The sequence below is a fragment of the Anastrepha ludens genome, chromosome 2, assembly GCF_028408465.1.
Source record: "Anastrepha ludens isolate Willacy chromosome 2, idAnaLude1.1, whole genome shotgun sequence".
NCBI classification, from domain to species: Eukaryota; Metazoa; Arthropoda; class Insecta; order Diptera; family Tephritidae; genus Anastrepha; species Anastrepha ludens.
The window spans coordinates 172,957,231-172,981,139 of NC_071498.1; the positions used below are offsets into that span (position 1 = coordinate 172,957,231).

Genomic DNA, 23,909 nt, shown 5'->3' on the forward strand with positions numbered 1-23,909 from the left:
CTTAACGTTGTTCGCGTAACAAAGCAAAACATCAACAAAAATATGGTATGTAATTGCATGGCCAGCAACATGAAAAATTTCTTAGTTCACGAAGTTCGCAACAACAATGCGGCAGTAGTGCAACATCAGTGGAACAAAGCTCTATCGTTGATATGCACACACATACATGCATGCTTCTAAGAGAGCTGTTTATAAAATGAGAAGGAATATGTACAACTTCACATACATACACACGCATATTAAGTATAAGAGCTGTAATTAGCACATGCATGCACATATACAAATGTGTGTATATTTGCTTGAATATTCTTAATGACAGCTGAGCACGAAAGCGTCAGTCAACTAATGAAGAAATCGCAAGTAATTTTGATAAATACGAAAAACCGTATAGGTAAGGAGTTAATAGTGACAAGCACAGTAAACATAAGAAAATCTTAAAACATAGCTATATGAAAACTAGCTATAATGTTTAAGTACATATGTATTGGCGGTATTAAAAATTAGTGTGTGCCAAATAATGAAAAGAACGTAAAATACAGCAAACCTAAAAAACATGGCTGAAACGAAGCTTGGAGCTGTCATTTGCTTTCAAGCAAATGCTGTATGTGTTGGCGGTTTGTTATGCTATGCCATGTTTTGATATGTTACACTATTTAGTGTTATGTTATGCTATGCTGCGTTATGTTATGCCATGTTTTGATATGTTACACTATGCAGTGTTATGCTATGCTATGCTATGTGCTGATATGCTATGCCATGCTATGCTATGCCTTGTTATATTCTGCTATGCTGTGGTATGTGCTGATATGCTAGCATGTTTGGTATGTTGCGCTATGCAATGTTATGCCATGTTTTGATATGTTACACTATGCTGTGTTATGTTATGCTATGATATGTGTTGATATGCCATGCCATGCAATGCTATGCTAAGTTTTATTCTGCTATGATATGCTACGTATTGATATGCTATGCTAAGTTTTGTTGTTGTATAATATTCCAATCATATGCTATGCTATGCTATGCCATGCAATGCTATGCTAAGTTATGTCCTGCTATGTGCTGATATGCTATGCCATGTAATGCTATGCTAAGTTCTATTCTGTTATGCTATGCTATGTGCTGATACGCTAAGCTATGTTTTATGTTATGTTTTAAGTTATGTTCTGCTATGCTATCCTATGCTATATTTTGATAAGCTTTGCTCGGTTCAGCTATTTTATGCACTCTGCTATGCTGATAAACCCCAAACCAGTATCTCCTCTGCATAACGCCATCTCCTCTGTACACCCTTAAAGAATTGTACAAAATACAGGTGTATAAATTTGCTGCTGTTACAATTGTTTTTATATTTTTTTTTATATAAAAAGCGTAAAGAAGGTAATCGATAGCATACGTACCTACAACTGCGTTAGAATACTTTTTATATTAGCTTTTCAAAGGAACCCAGCGTATACGAGTACATAGAATGCATAGCAAATGTGGAATTTTTCGTAATTAAAAATGTTATTTTCAAAATAAAAAAATAAAAACAAAACACATTAATCAATAATCGCAATTAAGTGCGGATGTTTGTATTGTCGTTAGTGAAGCAGCAAAAGTGAGTGAAATCAGCTTTCGACGCACTTGTCGATGTGTTGAGGGAATACTCGTCGTATGTGTGTATGTGTATGGCGAAATCAATGAACTAAAGTTTAAAGGTAAACAAAATTCATCGTAGTGGGAGTAAGGGAATAACATAATGACAAGTAAGAAAATCCAATAAGGAGGGACTTATAACCCAATTCATTCAGAAAAACCTTCAAGTAGCTGAAATGGACTTAGGTCAGCTCGACTCAGTATAAAACAGTCAAAAAAACTTTGAATTAAAAATAATTTTATACAAAACTACTATTTAAATGACTGATTGATTTTCTGGGAGGTTCCCAAGTTACAGTCATCTTCTTTGTATCGGGTGGTTTTTTTAGCAGCATGACAGCTATCGATATCTATAGCTTTGATTTAACTATTGAGAATGACAAACTGTGTTGCCATTTCTGTTCAGTAAGGTTTGGCCAGTCATCAGGAATCGCTTAACATTCAGATTGTAATAAAAAAAAGCACCGGAACCACCATATTCTTCCCGGTTTACATCTTCGTCTTCGACGTCCTCCCGGCCTTCCTTGAACGATCATTTTCCCCCACCAGCCGATTCGGTTGATCGCTTGGCAGACGCTCCGCGCGGGAAGGCTCATTACTTTTCACTCAAACCCTGTATGTAGAATTAATCATCGGTAGATTTGATTGATATTCAGGAACAGAATCACACAATCAACCAGTAGTCCGGTGGTAATAACCCGATACGTAAACAGAGTACCTGGATATCGAGCAATGCAAGTAGTAGTTCGATACTCGCACGCAATTAGTTAATTACCGAGCTGCCAAATTTTTATTTATTTATTCAAATATAAAGCCTATGAACAACAAATTTTTACAGTCTACTAACACAAATTATATTAAGTTTCTATACAAGAATTCATAAGGTTAATGAAGACATCAGTAAACAAAGAACAATCAAGCTCGATAAGAGATGAGAACTGTTTAAACTGATTAAGAGCGCGAGCAATTGGCGAATTTCGGGCATAATTTGTTTGTTCGAAATTTACGAACTTTTGAACATTTTTCAATTTTATTTATCAGCATTTCCTTAGTTTTCCAACGACATTCGCACCGAGGCACTTTCATTAAAGCTGATGGAACTAGACCAACAACACTGTTCTGTACGTTTGAAGTACTGCTCAAATTACTCGAAAAAGTTCGATATACTCGCGCACACGCTCGAAATTTTTCTAATAATGAGCATCGCAGAGATGTGCGGACACGCATTGCTAATTTTCCCTGGCTGTTCGAAAATGTGTGAACAAAATCGAGAACTCTAGTATATTTTTATATGTAATGTAGTAGTGGTGACAGAATAGTGAAATAATGAGAAAACTATGTCCAGTCAAGACTCGTGACCTTCAGAAGTATACTCAGTGTCAACCCAAACAAAGGGAAGCTGATGCTGCTATTGTTGTAGATGTTTATCAATTCCTGCCAGGAACATCGAAGGCAATTGAGCCAAGATGACGAGCGTCGCAGCCGGTTCTACGTACCGGTGTGACTCGGGTTTTTCTCGCCCGTGGACTGTCGCTCCAGCAAACTAGCTCTACATAGTTCGCCAAAACTCACCCTTCGAAGCTGATGTTCTTTATTCAAATGCAAGAAGATCTTCATCAGAAACTAATCAGATTATATCGTTCGTTATGCTTCAGAAATAATTTTAGGTACACTTCTTTCTACTGCCATCTACCCCGCTGATTTCAAAATTGTACCATCTGAAGTACCAGATGTGTCTCTCTTTCATTTCATCTACAGAACTTAAGGAAAGACACTTCGACGAACAAAAGGCGCATACATCACTCAGCACTCTTGTCACGAAAATTTCCATTACAGAGAATGCAAGTCGATGTTGAACTTGAGAGCCGATTTAATAGCTATCTCACTCGACTGGGTTCCCGGTCATCATAACAGCATGTACGGTAATGAGAGAACTGCCGAATTAGTTGGTAATTTTCTTTCGTAATGCAATTACACTACGCTGTCCACTTGGAGTTCCTTAATTAAAGCGCACTGTAAATGAAAGTTAAAACGAACTTCTGAATCAAGTTGGGAAGAAAATTTGTTCCAACTACAATTCAAAAACCTTCTAAGAAGATTAAGAAGATATATTTTTAGACCAACAGCAACGAATAAAAGAGAGTGTGGCCCTTTGGAGGAAACGTGGCAATAATGGCCCCTCCCACAAAACTTGGCACCATGGCTGCAAATTTGAAGACAGTAAGGAATGGGTTCTTAAATACAGATACCTGCGAGTACCCAGCCTTGGTACATAATAAGTACTAGAAACTGGGCAGCTTCTCAAAGCAAAATCTAATGGAGTTTCTCAAGTAGCATAAGTAGTTCCAGATTAATGTAAGTATTTGCATTATCATGGGGAAATGATTTCAGAGGTGGAGCGAAGATCAGATCGTTAACCGGCTCTCAGCGAATTTGAAAGAAATCGACTGATTGGCTGACATAACAGTGGTCATGACGGCGGGAGAGGCCCACAGGAGAGGCACCTGGACGCAGGTACCTCTATGTCTGCAGACCAAAACGTGGCTCCACTCTGATGAAATACCTTTAGATACCGGAGTGGAATTTAGCCATGTTGGAGGGTTTTTATGCTATTAGTGGGAGCGTGCCCTACATACCACTAGTGCGACGGCGCTTTTGATGATGTTTCTGACATTTTGATTTAAATCTCCTTCAAAACAAAAAAAATACAGCGGCTTGTTAGATTAACAGCTATGGTGAAAAACGAAACTGAGCGAGTAACTTCAGGTGTGGCGTCACCGGAGATTCGGCAGCAGAATTCTACCCGCTCATTTCAGACGTATTCATTCACTGATTGGACGAAGTCGTTATTAAGACGGTAACAGAGTAACATGAGGGAAGGCTGCGTTGATTTTTCTTGAGTATACGCAATCTGAGTTTTTTCGTAAAAAAATCTATTGCGATGACCCTTATTTCATTAGCTGATTCCTTAAAACTCGTTGAGAGCCGGCGGAGAACGGTCTGATGTTGGCCACACCTCTGCATTCATCCTAGGTTATAACTACCCAATTGGGAGCATTTACAGGAATGAGTTCCTACGGACTGTTAATCGGTATATATTTAACCCTTTGAGATCCAACGGAAACTATTCTGTGAAGTTCTTTTCCACAAAAATTCTAGAAACTTACAAAAACTTTTTTTAAATTCTTCTGTATCGTCTTACAGAATGTGAATTATTAAAAATTTTGTTATTCTATTAAATAATTTTTTTTTATAAATTTTTTTTGTGAATTATTAAAGATTTTGTTATTCTATTAAATACATTTTTCCTTACTTCACAAATACACTCGAAAAAAGTTTGACTTTCATAATACGTCAGCTGTTAGGGTTTCTGAAAATTTAGCTTTTCCATGCTTTTTGCCCCTTTTAATCAACAACGCTTGGCGCACATTTGCTTCAAGGACAAATTGCAATGCATTTTATTTTCTCTTTTTAAACTTGCCAACATTTATGCCCGTACATCATGCAACCCAAGCGGAGAGTACTCGAAATGCAGTGGCGGCAGCAGCTAGAAAATGGGAATTGGCACAAAAAACAACTTTTAAACTTTTTGGCAAACAACTTTCGTGCTAATGCATTTACAGTCAGAAGTTGAATTGGGCGATCGAAAATCACAATCTCCAAATTATGAGGAAGCCAAATCTATAAAAGCCCATTAACTTTATTTTGTGTAAAAAAATAGGCGCAAAGTTTCATGGTAAATATCTTTCGATTTATTTATACTCGCAAATTTTTGGGAATGTTTTGGCATTTTTTTCGCAATACGAGTAATAATGCACTCACATCTCTACATATACACTGTACGCGCACATGTTTGTATGAGTGTGTGTGAAGTGAAAGTGATTAAAATGTTAAACGATGATAAATAAGTTGATTGCTTTTTTGTTTTATTTTATTTCTATTATTTTGTACCTACCGTGTTCAAGAGTTCCTTTCTTCCCTTCACCAACACTTCAATGTTGCGGTGATTTGCTGTGCGAAAGGTGTTTGTGGATCTGCGGGGATACGCGTCCGTATGCGCTGTTAGTAGGCCGTCATCAATACTATGAATCTCTATAATTACTTCACTTTAGTTTTGGTGTTGTTGTTATTGATGTTATCTCGCTCAGTTTCTCTTGAAGTAAATTTAATGCGCGCTGATGCATTAAATCGATATGAAAAACTTAGCTTATCCGTTAATGAGTTTGGATTTTATAGAAATTTAGTTTGAAGGATGACCTGAAAAAGGGGGGAAGAAAAGTGTTATTGAAGCAGAGCTTTTGAAATTCAATCATTTATGGTAAAATAAAGATCTACACATGACTGACCGCAATTCGGCGTATGGGAACTAAAATAAAAGGTTACTTAAAAATTAAATTTCTTTTTTTTGTTTTGAGTTAAGTGACTTTTTAGGCTGTCATCGTAAATGTTTGAATTACAATTATTTTATAAAAATAAATAAATATTTTTTTTTTTTAATTTTACTTATTCAGGGTGCATATGGCAGTTGCGGACAAGCCGGGCAGACACAGGGGGCTACAACTTAACAAGTGAAGAGACATGCAGTTATTGTCGCTTTATGTGCAAATCACATCGACTTAGAAATTTCTAATTTTCTTAAGTTGCTCCGATCATTCATAAGGTTTACCGTGAATTACAAGCATTAAACGTCGTTGCAGAACCTGTTGCAAAATACAAAAAACATGAGGAAGCGAGCGCGGATCGTTTTCATATGTTGTTGTTGTAGGTATCCATTACCGGTAGCCGTCGCTGTTGTTATTGCATTGAGTATGTCGGGGTCGTTTAACCTGCTACAATATCCAGAATGTAATTGAGCCAAAGTTACGCGAGTCTCGCGAGACATCTAACGCTTTTCATTGCCATGGGTGGTGATTAGACTCCTATCAGGGCGTTCGTATTGTCTGACCCAATAGTTGTAGTCGTGTTTGATCCTGGATCTCATCAGTATCGTCGAATAGATGTCTCCTGACTCGAATGAGAAGTAGCTCAGACTCTAGAAAGCTCCTGCAGTGTACTACCTACGGTAGCAACTTCGCAGGAATTGCTTGCTGAGCATCTTACTGCGCTCCTCAGCCTGGAGGCAGCCCATGGCAGTCCTGATATTAGTATTTTGATAGCTCTGAAACTATGTCAGATTTGGGGGCCTTGTTGCGGTTTTGTGCCTAAGCGGCAATGCGGTTGTTGGCACCAAGAAGGAGAGGAACTATCAAAGATTACCACCAAAATTATGAGACATCATCGACTTTCACCGGCAATTTGATCCCTTCGACCTGGTGGTAAAGATAGTCACCGTGGATTGAGTGGGGGAAAGTTGTAGATTCCTCACAGTGAAAAAGCAAGAAAGGCTGGCAAGATAATCGTCCACTTTGGAACACAAGGCATTGATGTCATTGCCGGACGAAAAATCGTCAGCATAGGAGGCCAGTGAAACTGCCTCTGGTGGTTGGGGGGAGCTTCGGACACCAGGCTGCAGCACTCCTTACTTTATACTCCTCTTTTTTTTAGCTTTGGTCTCGAAAGATTGCCGACTACACAAGTAGTTCCCGCAGACCACACCTCTTCAGTCCCAGTGAAAACGTCGACTTTTGGATATCACCCAGCAGACTGAATGGACCGAAACTCTTCGACAGGTTCAACGTTATTAGGACACTCCTCTCGCAGGGGCACTTTTGGTTAAGCCCTGAATGCTGTGGTGGTACTGTGCACTCGCCGGAATCTATGCCGCTGTGTAACTAGGATCACGTGTTTCGTAAAGAGCGGAGTAAAAGTGCTTCAAGTGCTTTCACTATCGGGGATAGGACTCCCCTTGATTGGCGGGTTTTCCAGGTTTTAATATTGAGACCACTCTCCCAGTTTTCCACTTGTCAGGAACTTTGAGAGCGGTCAAAGATAAATTGAAGACCCTTATGAGATATTCTACTCACAACGGACTGAAGTTTTTCAGCATCAGAAGCTTGGACGATGACAACATCCGCTGAAACGTTCTTGGAGTATTTGAGAGAAAAATTCTGCGGAAGATTTTTGTTCCTTTACACGTTGGCGACGGCGAATATCGCAGGCGATGGAACGGACTTTGGAACCTTTTACTTTTCTGATGGCTACCTGCATTTCAAAGAGAAAGCAAACCGTTGACTGGTTTAAAATTTTAACATTTTTGGTCATAGATTAGGTCAAGTTAGCCAGGTTTCTTGTCTAAGACAAGAAGGTCCATTATGATACCTGCATTTGATTTCCATCCCTTAACTAAGTAGCTTAAACCACTTAGATCTTTTTGAAAAGGTAACTACTCAATCCAGTGAGACATTTTGCAAATTTCTCAGGTCTTCAGAGAAATAATCGCCAAGATATTTGGCACAGCTTCTTTGAAGTGCAGGACATTCACAGAATAGGTATTGTACTGACTCAATTTGCATCTCCACAACTCCTGCAGAAGTCATTGGGAGGTGCACCCACTCTACTGGCTAGGGAGCCAATACTGCAGTGCTCCTTATAAAATCTGTGGGGAGGGTTGTAGTTGATTTGTTGAATCCAAGCAGACTATTTGTCCTTTTAAGATGCAGTTTCGGCCAGAGGGCTTTGGAGACCCTGCAGTTTCTGGTCATGCCATATTTACAATTTTGCTTACTTTCTTACAATGAAAACTCACTGGGCGCTTTTTTAAGTTCTATACCAATTTTGCAGCAGCTTTCTCCAATCAGCTCTTCGACACAAGATTTTTTTATATATAAAAAGTGGGAGCAATGATATATTAAAAAATTCTGGTGCTGAATTAATTTATTTGCATGTGAAAACTGTGCCTTACACTATTTATAATCAGTGATTCTCCTCGCCTTCCCACACTACTCACAATCCCACTAGAATGCCCCCTCACTTATGTCTGTATGTATGTATGCGCGCGTATATATTATATGAGCTTAGCGGTATTTCGAATAAATCTTACAGAATTAGCATACATTCGCTTGAGATAACCTCTAGCACTCAGGAGTATTAGAATCGCATAACACCCAGCATTCATTCAAACAATTCGAACTTATCAATTTTTCATATACGCAGCCGAGCCAAACAACTGCCGATGCCAGCCTCAACATTTAGTGCGCTCCGGGGCTTAGTACGTAAACTTACATCGTAAAACAAAGTGAGCAAATATGCTGAAAGCTGCACTATCGATCTGCACACTGTTGATGCTTTGGAGTGCGAACGCTGCAGAGGGTGAACGTAATAGGAAACGTAACGAGGTGTCCAGGTACATGAATTTGCACGCTCATCCATGTCTTGACTTCTACGAATTCGCCTGTGGCAGTTGGGAGCAGCCCTACATCGACACGAAATACATGCAGCCGGTCATGGAAAATCCGGAAATCTATTTGCGCACCAAAATCGATCACGACTTGCGTAATTTGCTGCAGGAGCAAACGAAATTAGAGGATGGCGTAAATGGGCGCAAATTGAAGGACTTTTACAAGTCCTGTATAACTGTCGAACGTAATAATTTAATACAACAGGAATACTTTAGTCAAATCATAGAAGCACATGGCGGCTTTCCGGCAGTACCGGGTTCCAAATGGCAAAGTCACAACTATAATTGGCCAGATATGGTAGGCACTTTACGCTTCCAATATGGAATGAATATATTGGTGGGTGTGAAAATCGATCTCAACTATTTGTATCCATACGAAGATAGCATATATTTGGTGGAGCCCGACACTTTCATACCGCCCGAGTTGTGCAGCGAGGAGGCCACCAATAGGACAACTTTACGCGCCGAAGAGTATGCGATAATCGAAAACGAAGTAGCCGAGAACCTCAACATGTGGCTGTCGCTCGATATGGAGAAATCGCAAAAGATAGCGACCGAACTGGTGGCGTTTGAGTATCAACTTTGTGCTGGTGTAAAACGCAAGCACGCAAATCAACCGACAATAGCTGTGTGGCAGAGTTACGACAGCGACATACGCAAGACACTCTACGATTTTACACATCACTTTGAAAATAAAATTGATTTCATTGCGGCCACTTTTGGCACACCGATCCATAAACCCGTTTACATGGCCGCCGAACCGTATTTCAGACAATTAATCAAACTCATTGCGGCCTCCAATAAATCAACTATCGCCAATTATATTATGTACCAGACATTGTTGGGACTGAGTTTGCCGCACAACGATCAGCCCAACATACGCGCATTGCACTGCGTTGAAAAGGCCAAACGCTACTTTCCGCAGGTGCTCGGCGAGATGTTCTATAGAAATCATGTGAATGTCGCCGCTAGAGATGATGTGCTCAACATGTTCGACAAGCTGAAAGAGTCCTTCCGCATGAGCTTGCAAAAGCCGTGGATCAAGGACTACACACGCCGCATAGCTGAGAGCAAGCTCGCGGAGATGCATCTGGCCTTCCCCGTCTATGGCAAAATGGAAATAAGTCATATAAACATAAATCGCAGTAGTTACTGGCAAAATTTGAATAGCCTCATGAAAGATAGACAACAGGCACAGTTTCAACGCATTTTTCCACCAAAGCGCACAAACCTCTACGATCAAGTGGAGTCGTACGAAACGCACATCTTCTACAGTCCACAACAGACACGCTTCGAAATGGGCTGGGGACTGCTGCAAGCGCCACTCTATCATACAGAATATCCGAATTCTATGCGTTACGCAGTGATCGGTCACAAACTGGCCAGTTTGTTAGCCAGCGCATTCGATGACATTTCCTGGTCTACGTCGACTAATGGTTTACTAAATTGGGATCACACAACTGAGTTCGAGTATAGAAATCGTAGTGAATGCTTTCGTCAGCAAGTCAGTAATTATCTTTACAACGATCCGTTGTCATTTTCAAATTCAACACTACTGCGCGAAATAGTGGCACAGAGTGCCGGTCTAAATGTGGCTTTCAATGCATACCTGAATTGGTTGGCCTTCCTGCAACCAACTGACGATTTCGAAGTGCTGTCGAAAGAAACGCTGCCCGAATTCAATTTTACCAACACGCAACTATTTTTCATTGCCTTTGCACAAATGCATTGTAACGCCGCTGGTTCAGGGACAAGGAAATCCGGTACAGCAGGACCAGCACGCACACTCAGCTCGCTTGAAAGGCACTCGATAGAGCGTTTTGCAGTTAACGGGCCGCTGAGAAATTTCATCGAGTTCGCTAGAGACTTTGGCTGTGCGATGGGAGTGGATATGAATCCGCCGGATAAATGCGTTATTTATTAGTTCTTAGAATTATTTTAGTTTTGAATTACTTTTAGAAAAATATATACATATATCTATGTAAAATAAATAATTCCCAATTAATAAAATTAAAAAAAAAAAAACAACAACCAAGAGCTACATGAAAACTATGGGGTTGGGCGAGGCACGTAAGAAAGCACCAATGTTGCAGCACTTATAAACGTTGGTAACCCTGTTGCAAATGCTAAGCTGATACCTTTTTAATGTAAGTAGCAGCAGGCTAATCTCCTACCCTGCCAGAAAGCAAAATAAATTAACGACACCTACGCAAGACTGAGTCTTGTCGAGGTCTATGCTCCCGAGTGGAGTGAACAAAGAAAAAAAACCTTTCTGATGTACGGCACTAATTTTACATAAATTGACAAAATATAAAATTTTCTCGAGATGTCTTTCGGTGCACCTATTTGGCTTTTCGAAAGAACAAGCATTCCCATTATTTATGGCACACCTTTTCGTTCATGTGACTGCCCCGGCAATTTTCACAATTTTACGGATAGCTTCAGGATCGAGCACGGCTCCGGCTCTGAAAGAGCCCTCCAACCACTTCAAGGGTAGTTGAGTCCTCTTAATCAAGGCTGAACTATGTCGGTAGACACAATATCCTGATGCTTAGATGGATCGCGGGACACGTGGTTCTCGCGGGTAACTCGACGCCTGACTCTTTAGCTAGGATGTGCCCTGAGGCCAACTTCTTTGGTCCGGAACTGCCACTCCCTTCTGCAACCATCAAAGCTACGGTTAACGAACGGGTTGCTTCAACCCACAAGCGAGCTTGGCAGGCTGAGAGAGTGTGCGATGGACAAAACTGATGTTACCTGTCATGTCCGACCGACTGTCACAGATCCTCCTGTCATTAAGCAGAAGGGGCTGAAGGCAGCTGGTTGGACTGAAGACGGTTCCACTTTCTATGCACGAAGCACATGGAAAAGGTAGGCATCTCAGACAGTGCACTCTGCCCAGCGTGTGGAAAGGAGGATGAGACGGCGGACCAGTTTGTGTACGTCTTTCCGACCTTCGTTCGAATCAGGCTTGAGGTCTTTGGCTCTTAGGTGTTAAGAAGCGACCGCCTTGGCTCCTTGGCACCACAACATCTACACAGATTTTTCAGAGGTCGGATAGATTTAAAGAAAGTTTAAAAAAAGAGAACCCGAGTGCAACACAATGGACTTAATGTTTCTGCTGCACATGCCGCCAGTTGTCCTTTCAAAAACCAAGATCGCCTCGGCTGACTTCGCAGTAGCTCCTCCTATTAACCCAGTTTTCCAAAACCTTGGTTGTTGTAGTTGTAGCAGCATAATGCACGGCAATGTTGCTAGAACGACAGTCTTTGGTCGTTCCGTCAATGTAGAGTCGACTGTCATGGGAACATCCAAGACCTTGATGAGTTTCTTGCTCTAACTCACGAATGATTTGCTTGATATTCGCCATAACGGCCTGAATCGTTAAAGGATTATTCGCAAAGAATCGGCTCCTCCCGGCAGCCTTGGAAGAAGTCTGGCATGGTCAAATCGTAGCGCCGAGATGGCCAATTGACATCACCGAAGCGACTGATAAATACTGACTTAATCGAAGCGGAATACGAGGTTTTAGAATGCCGAATTTCGCATGACTGAGCCTGACGGAGCCCATACGAACTGAAGCGGGCGTGAGGAAGGGCATTACCTCATCCCCGCTTCTTTTCCTGGTCGTCATTGATGAAATTCTAACCCCTATTGATAACATAGAAGGACCCCTTCCTTGTTATGGTACGTTATTTTAATAGAGCATCTTGAATAGTACTGGTTTCTCAGCGCTGATCGGCCGTGAACTTCTTCAATATTGGAGAGAACAGCATTGACAAAGTAAGCGAATTTCAATATCTCGGAAGCCAATTTGCGGCAGGTGGACGATGCAAAAGTGATGTTTTCACAAGGCTGCAGAAAGCAAGAAACGCATTTGCAAGTGTCCGACCAGTGTGGCTCTCCAAACAAATCAGCGGGCATTCCAAATTTCGAATCTTTAATTCAAATGTTAAGTCTGCCCTTCTCTACGTTTGTGAAACATGGTACCTATCAACAAAAGCCGTTAGAAAACTGCAAGTGTTTGTAAACCGCAGCCTTAGGTACATCCTGCGCATTTGGTGGTCAGACAATTGGACATCGAACGCCGAATTACACCGATGATGTTACACTGACGAACAAAAACCACTCGCGCAAGATATCAGAGAGCGCAAGTGAAGGTGGCTCGGCCGTACACTGCACAAGGGACGCATGGAGATCAGCAGGCAAGCACTAGACTGGAATCCCCAGGGTCAGCGCAACTAAGGCAGGCCTAGGGACGATGTTGACTGACGACTTACACTGACGAACAAAAGCCAATCGCGCAAGATATCAGAGGGCGCAAGTAAAGGTGTCTCGGTCATACACTACGCAAGCGAGGCACGGAGATCAGCAGGCAAGCACTAGACTGGAAACTCCAGAGTCAGCGCAACCGAGGCAGACCAAGGGACTCATGGCAAGTAAAAGCACAAGCAGGGAACAGATCGGAATGGAAAAATTTCGCTTTGACTCTAGGTTTCGCAACGGAGCTCGAGAAACTATGAAGACCAGAATACTCGATAAGGGCTAAATCTGTTACTATTTCCAATCATTTTGATGAATAATTTTTGATTGGAAATTTTTGTTTCATATTTTTGCATAATTCAGAGTTATTTTTTCATTTGTGCAAATGTAAACAAAAATATCGTGAATACTGTGACCTTTGCTTCCTGAAGCACGTACGCGATTAATTTAGACCTTGGGTGTATGTATAGGGGGATTGGTAAAGGGTGATCAATTTAGAGGTATCGGATTTTAAATTGATATAAAAAAATGAAAATTGATTGGGCAATTTTTAATATTTTTGTGTAGAACCGTTCATGATATTTATTTCTTAAAGATAATCCCGTTCAAATGCTGGCCCCCAACTGCGCCGTAATTCAGCCATCCGTCAACACACATTTTGAAAGTCTCGCTCGAGGACTTCGGTCGACATCACGTGAATAACTTTAGTAGTATTCGCTTCCAATGCCACAATCGAAGCTGGTTTATCCACAAATCATTTACACTTTGCATATCCCCACAAATAAAAGTCCAAAGGTGTGATATCACACGAACTTGGCGGGCAATTCACTGATCCGAAACGAGAGATAAATTGCTCACCGAAGCAACGACGCAGTAAATCTATTCTTTCAAGGGCTGTATGACAAGCAGCGCCGTCTTGTTGGGAACCAAATGTTGTGGAGATCATGGACTTCAATTTCCGGCACCCGGCATCCTGCATCAAAAAGTTGCTTTTCGTGGCGCGATAGACTTCGCCATTCACTGTTACATTGGCGCCTGCCTCGTCTTTGAAGAAATATGCGCCGCTGATTCCTCCAGCCTATAGGCCACACCAAACTATCTTTTTCGATGGATGTAATGGCTGTTCTTAAATAGCTACGGGCTGCCCTTCAGTCCACATACAGCAATTTTGCTTATAAGACTTAGCCGTTGAGCCGAAAATGAGCCTCATTGCTGAGCACCATAAATTGGCCTGCATGCGCGATGAACACTTTTCACAGCGCCTCGATTTTCGTAATAGAATTCGTACGATTTGTAAACGTTGTTGAGGCGTAAATCTTTCCATGATGAAATGCCAAAGAGTACTGAAAAAAGCTATGTATATAGTTTGGCTGTAGTCACGCGTGATCTGTCAAACGAACCCTATTGGAAAAGCACCTCCAATCTGATCACCCTTTGTAAGGCGTGCAAATGCTTATCGCCGAACGAGGTGATGCTTGCGTTAGAAGAAAACGATGTACAAAGCAAAATTCTAAAAGCAATATTTGATTTTCCAACCAATTCAGTACTGATTTTAGTTTCGCTACGTCAAAATGCCGAGATTTGTGCGGTTATCGCTACATTTGTGTGTCGCTCTAAGCAGCGCAATCGCTTTGAGTTGTTTCGCATTTCAAGTTGCGGCTCAACGTGACGCGAGCAACCGCGATATTGAAGGAAAAATCATACGCAATGCTAAGGCAACCGAGGTACTCAAATACATGAATCCCTTAGCCGATCCATGCAATAACTTTTACGAATTTGCATGCGGCAAATGGCCAGAACATCAGCCACAACTTGAAGAGGGCGACGCGCTAATCTCAGTCCAGACACAGCTGATTCAACGTGTACAAACAGATGTACAACGGCTGCTCGATGCAATCAATGCTAAGACCAACAGTAAACGCAATGTAGACATTCGCAAAATTAAAGAATTCTACATGTCCTGTTTGACAGTTGCTCGTTCGTCCGATATGCAGAAGAATTTCCTAATGAATTTTGTTAAAGAATACAACGGCATGCCACTGCTTTCGATCACCAACTGGAATATCAATTACGATTGGGTGCAAGTAATCGCGCGCTTACGCCTCAACTACGGTTTCGACTTTCTAATTGGAATGGAGGTTGAAAAAAAGGGCCGAGCTGTCATATCTTTGACTGAACCGAAAACGTCATTGATTCCGCGCAATTTGTGTAGCGCTGGTTCCGCTCTGGATGCGGACAAACGCGATGCAATCTCCGAACAATTGCAGACGGAGGTGTCGAAGAATTTACAAGCTTGGTTGGCGCTAAGAGCCGACGAAACGGATCGCGTAGCTGGCGATATTATACGTTTCGAGTTCGAGTTGTGCAGGTTTATGAGGGAAGAAGAATCGTTGCCACCGTCGAAAGATAGCAAGCCCGAGCGAATTGTCTACGAGGGGCGAGATTTGTCAGATCTGTCGAAACAATTTGGTAATATAATCAATTTCGGAAAGTATTTGGATATAAGTCTGAATACGAGCACTGCAAACGTGAAGATTGTTATGCAGTCGCCGAGATATTTTCAACATTTGGCGCGTGTTGCACGCAACAATCCCAAACCAACGCTGACCAATTACATAATGTATCGCGCCCTCTCCGCCATCAACTTTCCTCGCGATGAGGCCAAATACCCGCCTGCGCCGTATTGCACAGAGCTCATCATGCGCTACTTCCCTAAATTTATTGGTCAACTGTATTATTCGAGCACAAACATTTCATATCACCGTAGCGCAATTCGAGCCGATTTAGAGCAACTTTTTGGCACAATCAAGGAGGCATTGAGGGAGACTTTGAATGTAGATGGTTTGCCCGAGAATGCGCGTCGAATCTTTCAAAATAAACTTATGCTCTACGAAACGCTGTCTTTCCCCAAATATAAGAACGCCAATCTGCGTGATCTGCCATCGCTGGAACGTAGAAATTTCTGGCTCATGCAAGATATCGTCATGAAATACCGGGGCTACAAGGAGCAACAACGTTTTTATGGTGGCGATGCTGAGGTAGATGAAAATAGCGTCGAATACATGGATATACAAATGAAGCTAGAGGAGAATGGCATCGTTACCGGTTGGGGTATTTTACATCCACCTTTCTATGATTATTTCTATGCGAAATCTCTAAAGTATGCCATAATCGGTCAACGCATTGCACGTGAGCTGGTTGGCGCTATGATACCCGATGCGGAAGAAACTGAGATTACACGTGACGAATCGGTTATGGAAGCATTCAATAACATATCCGAGTGCTATCGCATGCAGTACAGCAACTTTTTATACAACATACCAAACGAATTCTACAATACCAGCAAATTGCGTGAACTAATGACGGATAGTGCGGGCTTAAATGTGGCCTTCAAAGCCTATCTCGCATGGCTGGAGTCGGTGGATCCGAGCAATCGCGAAATTTTAAGACGTGAAACTTTGCCCGGTGTGGACTTTACAAATACACAATTATTTTTCATCAGTTTTGCGCAATCCCGTTGCTATGCCAAATACATGAGTGAGCCGCCGCCGACGTTCTTGCCCTTGGGCACACACACCGAAGAACTCTTCGACGTAAATGGAGTGTTGGCAAATAATGTGGAGTTTGCGCGCGAATTTGGATGTACGCCAGGTGCGGAGATGAATCCTGATGAAAAATGTATGGTGTATTAAAGTGAAAATAAATAAAACGTATTGGTATTTGAAAATATTGAAAAATAATGAAAAAAATTGTGTTGCATTTATCATAGAAAAAAAATATATAAAAAATCTTAATTTAAAAACTTAACTTTCTAATTCCTATTCCTATTTAATAAAGCGTTTTTCAGTAAGATCGCTTCAACTTTTTTTTTGAATAAAACACAAACTGTTTGACTTTTTTAACTAATTTTTTTTTATTATCGAGTTTCAACATATACATTTAAGTATGAAATTCGATTTCTTTTGCATGACCACCGCGTGCACGTTTTACGAAGTCCAATCGTTGAACCCAATTTTCGACCACTCTTTTGCATAAATCGGCCGAAATTCCAGCAATTTCGCGTTCAATATTGGCTCTGAGCTCACAAATCGTCGCCGGCTTGTTACTGTTGACCAATGACCTCACATAACCTCAAAGAAAATAGTCTAGAGGCGTCAAATCACACGAGCGCGGCGGCCATTCGACCGGTCCATTTCTGGAAATAATGCGCTCATCGAACTTACTCTTCAACAAATCAATTGTAGCGTGTGCTGTGTGGCTTGTGGCCCCGTCCTGTTGAAACCACATGTCGTCTAAGTCCATACCATTCAATTGCGGCCAAAAATAATCGTTTATCATGTCGCGGTGTCGATTTCCATTCACAGTAACGTGGCGATAGTTCTCGTCAACGAAAAGATATGGGCCAATTACGCCGCCGGCATGTAAACCGCACCAAACAGTGATTTTTTCGGGATGCAACGGTGCCTCATGAATCACGTGTGGATTGCTTTCTGCCCAGTAACGCATATTTTGCTTGTTGACAAAGCCATTGAGCCAAAAGTGAGTTTCATCACTGACGATGATTTTGCGACTTTAAACTTTCTTAACAGAACACGCATTTTTATAATAAAATTCAATGATTTGCAATCGTTGCTCAAGTGTGTAGCGTTCCATGATGAAATGTATACTAATGAAGTTTACAAATGACAAGCGAAAAATAAAAAATATTGCGTCGTTCGCCCTCCCTATCGGAAAAAAGTTGAAGCGCACCTATTGAAAAACGCCTTATTTACTAATAATTCGTCATTTTATTGAAACTAATTTATTTGAGCAAATGGGATGCAACGTCGATTGGGTTACAATATAGATATTTAAATTATTTTAAAAAATGGCAACATCAATATGAAGACGTCTAAACTGACAGTTACCACTTTCGATTCAGCACTGCTCTGCTCGCTAGAGAATTCCGCTGCTAGTCAAGCGAAACATTTATATTTGACAGCAACAACAATCGCTAAGCGATTATCGAGCGACTTGGTTGATTGCCACTTAGATCACAAGCGACATGCTTAGGCCAGTGCTACCAAGTATAATATAGACATTTTTTTAGTATAAAATATTTTGCGGAGTTTCAGGCGAATTGCTTTGAAAAGCTAAGTAATAACATAGGATTGGAGTTGTGGTTAGGAGCAGGACGCTTGTCTTTTGACGGTCCTACGACGAAATCAAACCATTTGGCTTACAGGCGGAACACTTTGAAAAGCAATGGAATTACGTAACAGTTTGTCAAAACGCAATTAATACAGTGCTGCCAAATCATGATGAAAACAATTCAGAAAGTGTGGCCAAAATCAAACCGTTAACCGGCTCTCAGCGAATTTGAAGAAATCAGCTGTTATTACCGGGGTCATGACTGCGGTTTGTTTACGAAAAAACTGAGGTCAATTGGTGATATACGAAAAAAAATAAACACAGCCTTCGTTTATGTTACTTCGTTGCCGTCTGTACAACGACTAATTGGGCGAGTGTGTGAAATGAGCGGGTAGAATTATGCTGCCGAGTCCCCGGTCACATGGCAGCCAAAGTTACTCGCTCAATTTCGTTTTTTACCATAGCTAAAGACCAAACCTAGTAATCTACCATCCTTGCTGCCAATCATATGCAACATTGGAAGGATTTTTTTAGTTTTATTCACTACTTGTTAGGTAGTTGGTGAATCGCTGCAAGACGAGTGTCGTGAAGCTCGTCCAAAATCGGTTGTTGTGCCAGAAAAGTTCGATGCTATGAATGAACTAATATTGCATGACCGAGAAAAACGATGTATAGTAATCACTTTTTAGGCGCCTGAAGAAAGCGATTGATGCATTCGAAACGAATCCCTTGGCGTTACCTTCAATGGAAGAAAGTGTTTCGAAAATTGGTGCAAGCACGAACAAAATAGTCATCAATTAAAGAGTTGCTGGGATCTTTCATGTCAGGCCAGCTGCGGCCATAGCTGTCATCGGGTACTGTTGTTATTGTAGTAATACATTAGCGGTAATCGTTGTTGTTGCAATAAAAGTTCACCAAGCCCTACCAGTACGATGTAGTCACCGAGCGTCATCGTGTATTTCATCTAACGGTAGGCACAGGAAACATGCTGTTTCGACGGGTTTGGTGCAATGAGTGAGATTTGTTAGTTAGGTGAGTGGTTTTAAAGGGCCAAGGAAATCAGTGGTTAGTATCGTGCGGGGTGCCGGACATACATTGAGTATTTGGCGGAAAAAAAATACATCTCTGCTTCCTACATACTTAGGCCCACGATAGGTACGAGCGGACCTTTTTCCACTCATAGTCCCTCAAGAGATGAGTGGGCGGGAGTAACATTTGGCGGCAAGGCGTGGCAAACATGTTCACGGATGGCTCAAAGTTCGACAGAAGGGCTGGTGGGGGAGTATTCTGTGAGGAGCTCTCCCATCAAGCTCAAATTCAGGCTTCCGTGACACTGTAGTCTTTTCCCAGCGGAGGTAGCCGCTGGCTAGGAGCTGGCTAGACAGGGAACTTTGGAAACGGTTTCGCCGCAAAATGAGGGGATTAGGGTTCCTTGAAGAAGCTGTGGCCTGCTTCTGGAAAGATGGGCCTCGAATCAACTCAGCGAGCGCTGGGCTAGTAGGTCGCGATATCCTTCTGGCCACGGGTCGATCGGGGACGCTCGAGGAAGCTCCTAAGGCTAACAAAGCCCCAGATCTCGAGTTTGGTGGGTATCCTTACCGGACAGTGTCATTAGGGGAGTCTTGGGATTGCTTTAAGTCCGTTCTACAGAAGCTGTCTTGTGGACGAGGAGGAATAATCTCAACACTTTCTCCTCAGCTGCGTTGCTCTCATCTGGCAAAGATTTCGACATCTGGGCTCTCACTTTTTCGCTAAACCTGCGGGTATGGCGGGTTTAAATATTATACATCTGGTGAAGTTCATCAGTAGCTAGTAGCTAGATGCAGCTAATTACGAACGTAATTAACCTAACCTAACCTAGAAGGTTTTGGGTAGGCGAAATGTGTCGATCCCTCACATCTTTTCGCCCTCAAGACAAAGCCTAAGTAGAGAGACAGATCTGGTGTATATGGAAACGATGGAAAGGCAGTAGATTGTGGCCCATCAGTTAATCAGAGAGTCAATCTGAAAATGCTACCACAACAGCGAAGAAAGAACAGCCCTTGGGGGCATCCTTACTTGGCCCTATTGCTAATTAGTTCGTCACTGTTCTCACCAGCGGTTAGTAGCCTCTCAGAGAGCATGGAATATATCCATTTACCTACCCACCTACGCTTACAATAGTCGTTTAAAGCTCATCAATATTCCAACTCTTGCTAGTCTTAGAAAATTGTTTGGAATGAGATTTATGATTGAACTGCTCACACTGCCCATTCCTAGCCCCTTATTTTCCATTCTCAAATATCAAGTAACTTTAAGCTTCTATTTAAAACGATGTAAAATAAAGTACGAACTAAATGGAAAATGCGTGATTTTAATTCTCATTTCAGCGCCATTTTTTAGGGTTGTTTGAAAAGTTCGTGCACAGTCATAAAATTTGCACTACTGGCGCGCATCGAGGTTATGCTTAGTTAGTAGCATCTCTGGGAAGAACACACACCAAGCTTCAGCCAGATAGGTATATTTCTTCGTGTTTGGCATTCCTCTAAATCGAGGAAGTCGAGTGGTTTTCTTTTTCAATCACGACAACTTATCAGCTCACGTCACAGCAGTTGGGGTCGCAAAATTAATGGAAATAGGGTTCCAACTCATTTCACATCCCACCTAATTTCCCGACTTGGCTACCTCGGATCCCTCGGTTTATTATTTGTTCCACCATTTTAAGAAATGCCTGGCAGGAAACAGATTTCATTCAAGCGAGGAGGTGATTGCAGAAACGAATGGCTATTTTGCAGATTTGGACAAATTCTATTACTCGGAAGGGACCAACAAACTAGAAAAGCGTTGGATAAAGTGTATAAGCCTAAAAGAGAATATGCCGAAAATACAAAAAAAAGGTTTACCCCAAACAAGTAGTTTTTGTTTTTCCATGGACTTTCTAAAAGGCTTCCGTATATTGGCCGTTAAAAGAACGATGCTCTCTCCATAAATGATTGACGATGGTATTCCACTAACTTTTTATATGGCCGATGATTTTTTTCAATAGCTGAACAATTTTAAAGCTAATTGTTTAAAAAACTCTTGCCCTTCATGATCGCAAGTCATGCGGACTGCAATAATTCCGCGTGGGTTGGACGAAAAAAGTGCAGTCGTTTAATTTGTTATTATTATTATTTATGTTATTGAACGCATAATCAAACAACTTCGCCTATCTGTGAGCTGCTGCCACACCTCAGTATCTACTGCGCTCTGAGTAGTTTACGCACTCGATTATTAAACCTACCCAAGATGACCATCTCCGGCCATAAAATCACTGAAGTAAAGAAAAACCATTGGGGTTTTGTTATCTTTAAAGTTTATTGAACGGAAGTTCACGCAATTTAGAATAGTTAACGGTTATAAAGCATATAATTTTAACTGATCTCTATCAGCAAAACAACAAAAACAACAACAAAAAACAAACAGACGTAATTAAATACTATAAAAAAGAGTGAAACAGTAAATTTAAAAAAATATAATTAAAATAAAAAGTAAAAAAGAAAACAACGGGAGGAGTCTATGTATGGCAAATGAAAAACAAAACTTAAAAAAATTAAATCCGCATTTAATTGATCACTCACGCATAGCCGACAAGCTTAGTAGTCACAAGCAACTCACCTGCAAACAAACAAGAAAAAATGCTTTAGTAAGAAATTTGAGGCAAAAAAAGTGTAAGACAAGTTTAAACACTACTCAAGGTTAAATGCAAGACAAGGTTTATATATATTATATATATTATATATATTTTTTTATTTTATACTTATAATAAAATGTATGTAGAAAGTTCAACGCCACTGAACTGGCGCCCATTCTCAGCCAAAGAAACAACAAATACGTGGCATTTGTAGCACGCAACGGACATCAAAAAACATCTTATAGCCCACATTGCAGCACTCCAAAAGCAATTATGGCCCAAGTTCACAAATAATGTTTAAATAATGTTAAGCATTTATCAAATTTTTTAAGCCCGTGTAGGAATATATGTAAGTAAACGCTCAATGTCAATCATACGAGTGTTACGCGTTAGACACCCAAGAGAGGCAATTTTTTTTTTTTTTAATTTTTTATTGATATTGTTCAATTTATTTTTTTTATTTTTTTTTATTTAATTATTTTTATTTATATTTAAATTTTTTACATTTATTTTATTTTATTTATTTTTTTTTTTTTTTTTTGTTTTAATTTTTTTTAATTTATACTTAGGTTAGGTCGTCGGTTCGTATGACTTAGACCTTGCAGGTCCGTTGTGATACCACTGAACCTTGGGACACGGGACATTTGTGGCTCTTATGACATTTTGTGGCTCTTATGAAGCGCAGGATTGGTATAATCCCCGCGCCAGACGGTTCTGTAATATAATTGAAAAAATGTTTACCTAGACAACCTGCTCTGATTTTAGCTAAGGCTGGACCATTGCAAAGGAAGTGTTCAACTGCTTCTTCCTCTTCCTAATCTCTACAACTTTTGCAATGTTCATGGGAGAATACTCCTAGTCTCAAGGAATGCCTGCCAAATAGCCAATGACAGGTGACACAAGTCACGACCTTCGAAATATCATCTCTTGAGAGGCTAAGCAATTCTTTTGTCCTTTTCTTGTTTATTTGCGGCCATAGTAGCCTAGCTGTTACGCATGTATCTTCATCTTCCCATGGCCTATTGACCTCTTGGGTAATGTTGTTTTTTATTATTAGTTTACTCGTGGCCAAAGGTATTCCAATGGTACCTACTTTTGTCACTGAGCAGTTGTAGAACAGGACCTTTCCTAACTAGCTCATCGGCTTAACAGTTTCTCTCAATATCCCCGTGCCCCGGAACCCAAATAAGGCTGACCTTGAATACGACGCTAATATCATTTAGCGCTGCCCGGCATTCCTGTGCAACCTTCGATCTTAGTAAAGCCGCATTCATTGATTTGATGGCCGCCTGGATAATATATTTATAGTCGTTTTTGTTACCGCGTGCGTATTTAGATATGTAGTCACTTCTTTTACAGCTAGAACCTCTGCCTGATAAACGCTGCAGTAGTCTGGTAGTCGAACGCATAGTTCCCCAGTACTAATTCCTTGGAACCATCTATATAAAAATGTAATTTCCCCCTTCTCCATGGCCTTGGTTTCTGCCACTCTCTTCTTGACGGTATACTTGTCTTGAAGAGTTTGTCGAAGGTAAGTCTAGGAATAGAATAGTATATTTCTTGTTTCTGACTGTTGAGAGTGTGCAAAATAGAGACGTGGTCAAACCACCGTTCTTTCCATAGCGCCATACTTTTGACTCTAAGGGCCGAGGCGGCGGCCACGTTTATTAATATTTTTATATACAGATCTTTTTTTATTTTATTTATATTTGTTTTTTTTTTTAATTTTTGTTTAAATTTTTTTTTTTTTATTTATTAATTTTTTTTATTTTGGTTAATTTTTGAATTTTTTATTTATTTATTATTATTTTTATTTGGTGATATATTTTATTTTATTTATATTTTTTAATTTTATTTATATATTTTTTAAATTTTATTTTTTGCTTTTATTAT

At 40.7% G+C, this 23,909-nt stretch overlaps 2 protein-coding genes across 2 annotated transcripts in view; one reads left to right on the plus strand and one right to left on the minus strand.

Annotated features, from left to right (window-relative positions):
- The window catches only part of LOC128855867 (ubiquitin carboxyl-terminal hydrolase 46), a 66,962-nt gene that overhangs the window by 16,547 nt on the left and 26,506 nt on the right, over positions 1–23,909 (minus strand). Inside the window, exon 2 of the mRNA XM_054091083.1 lies at positions 5,591–5,892. The gene's annotated coding sequence lies outside the window, so the exon portion shown is untranslated. The remainder of the gene's footprint in view (positions 1–5,590; positions 5,893–23,909) is intronic.
- Positions 8,737–17,039, plus strand: LOC128855831 (uncharacterized). The gene is made up of 3 exons (XM_054091038.1): positions 8,737–10,894; positions 12,197–12,257; positions 14,791–17,039. Exons 1-3 carry the CDS (start codon positions 8,820–8,822, stop codon positions 16,924–16,926), a joined length of 4,272 nt encoding a protein of 1,423 aa, XP_053947013.1. The 5' UTR covers positions 8,737–8,819; the 3' UTR covers positions 16,927–17,039.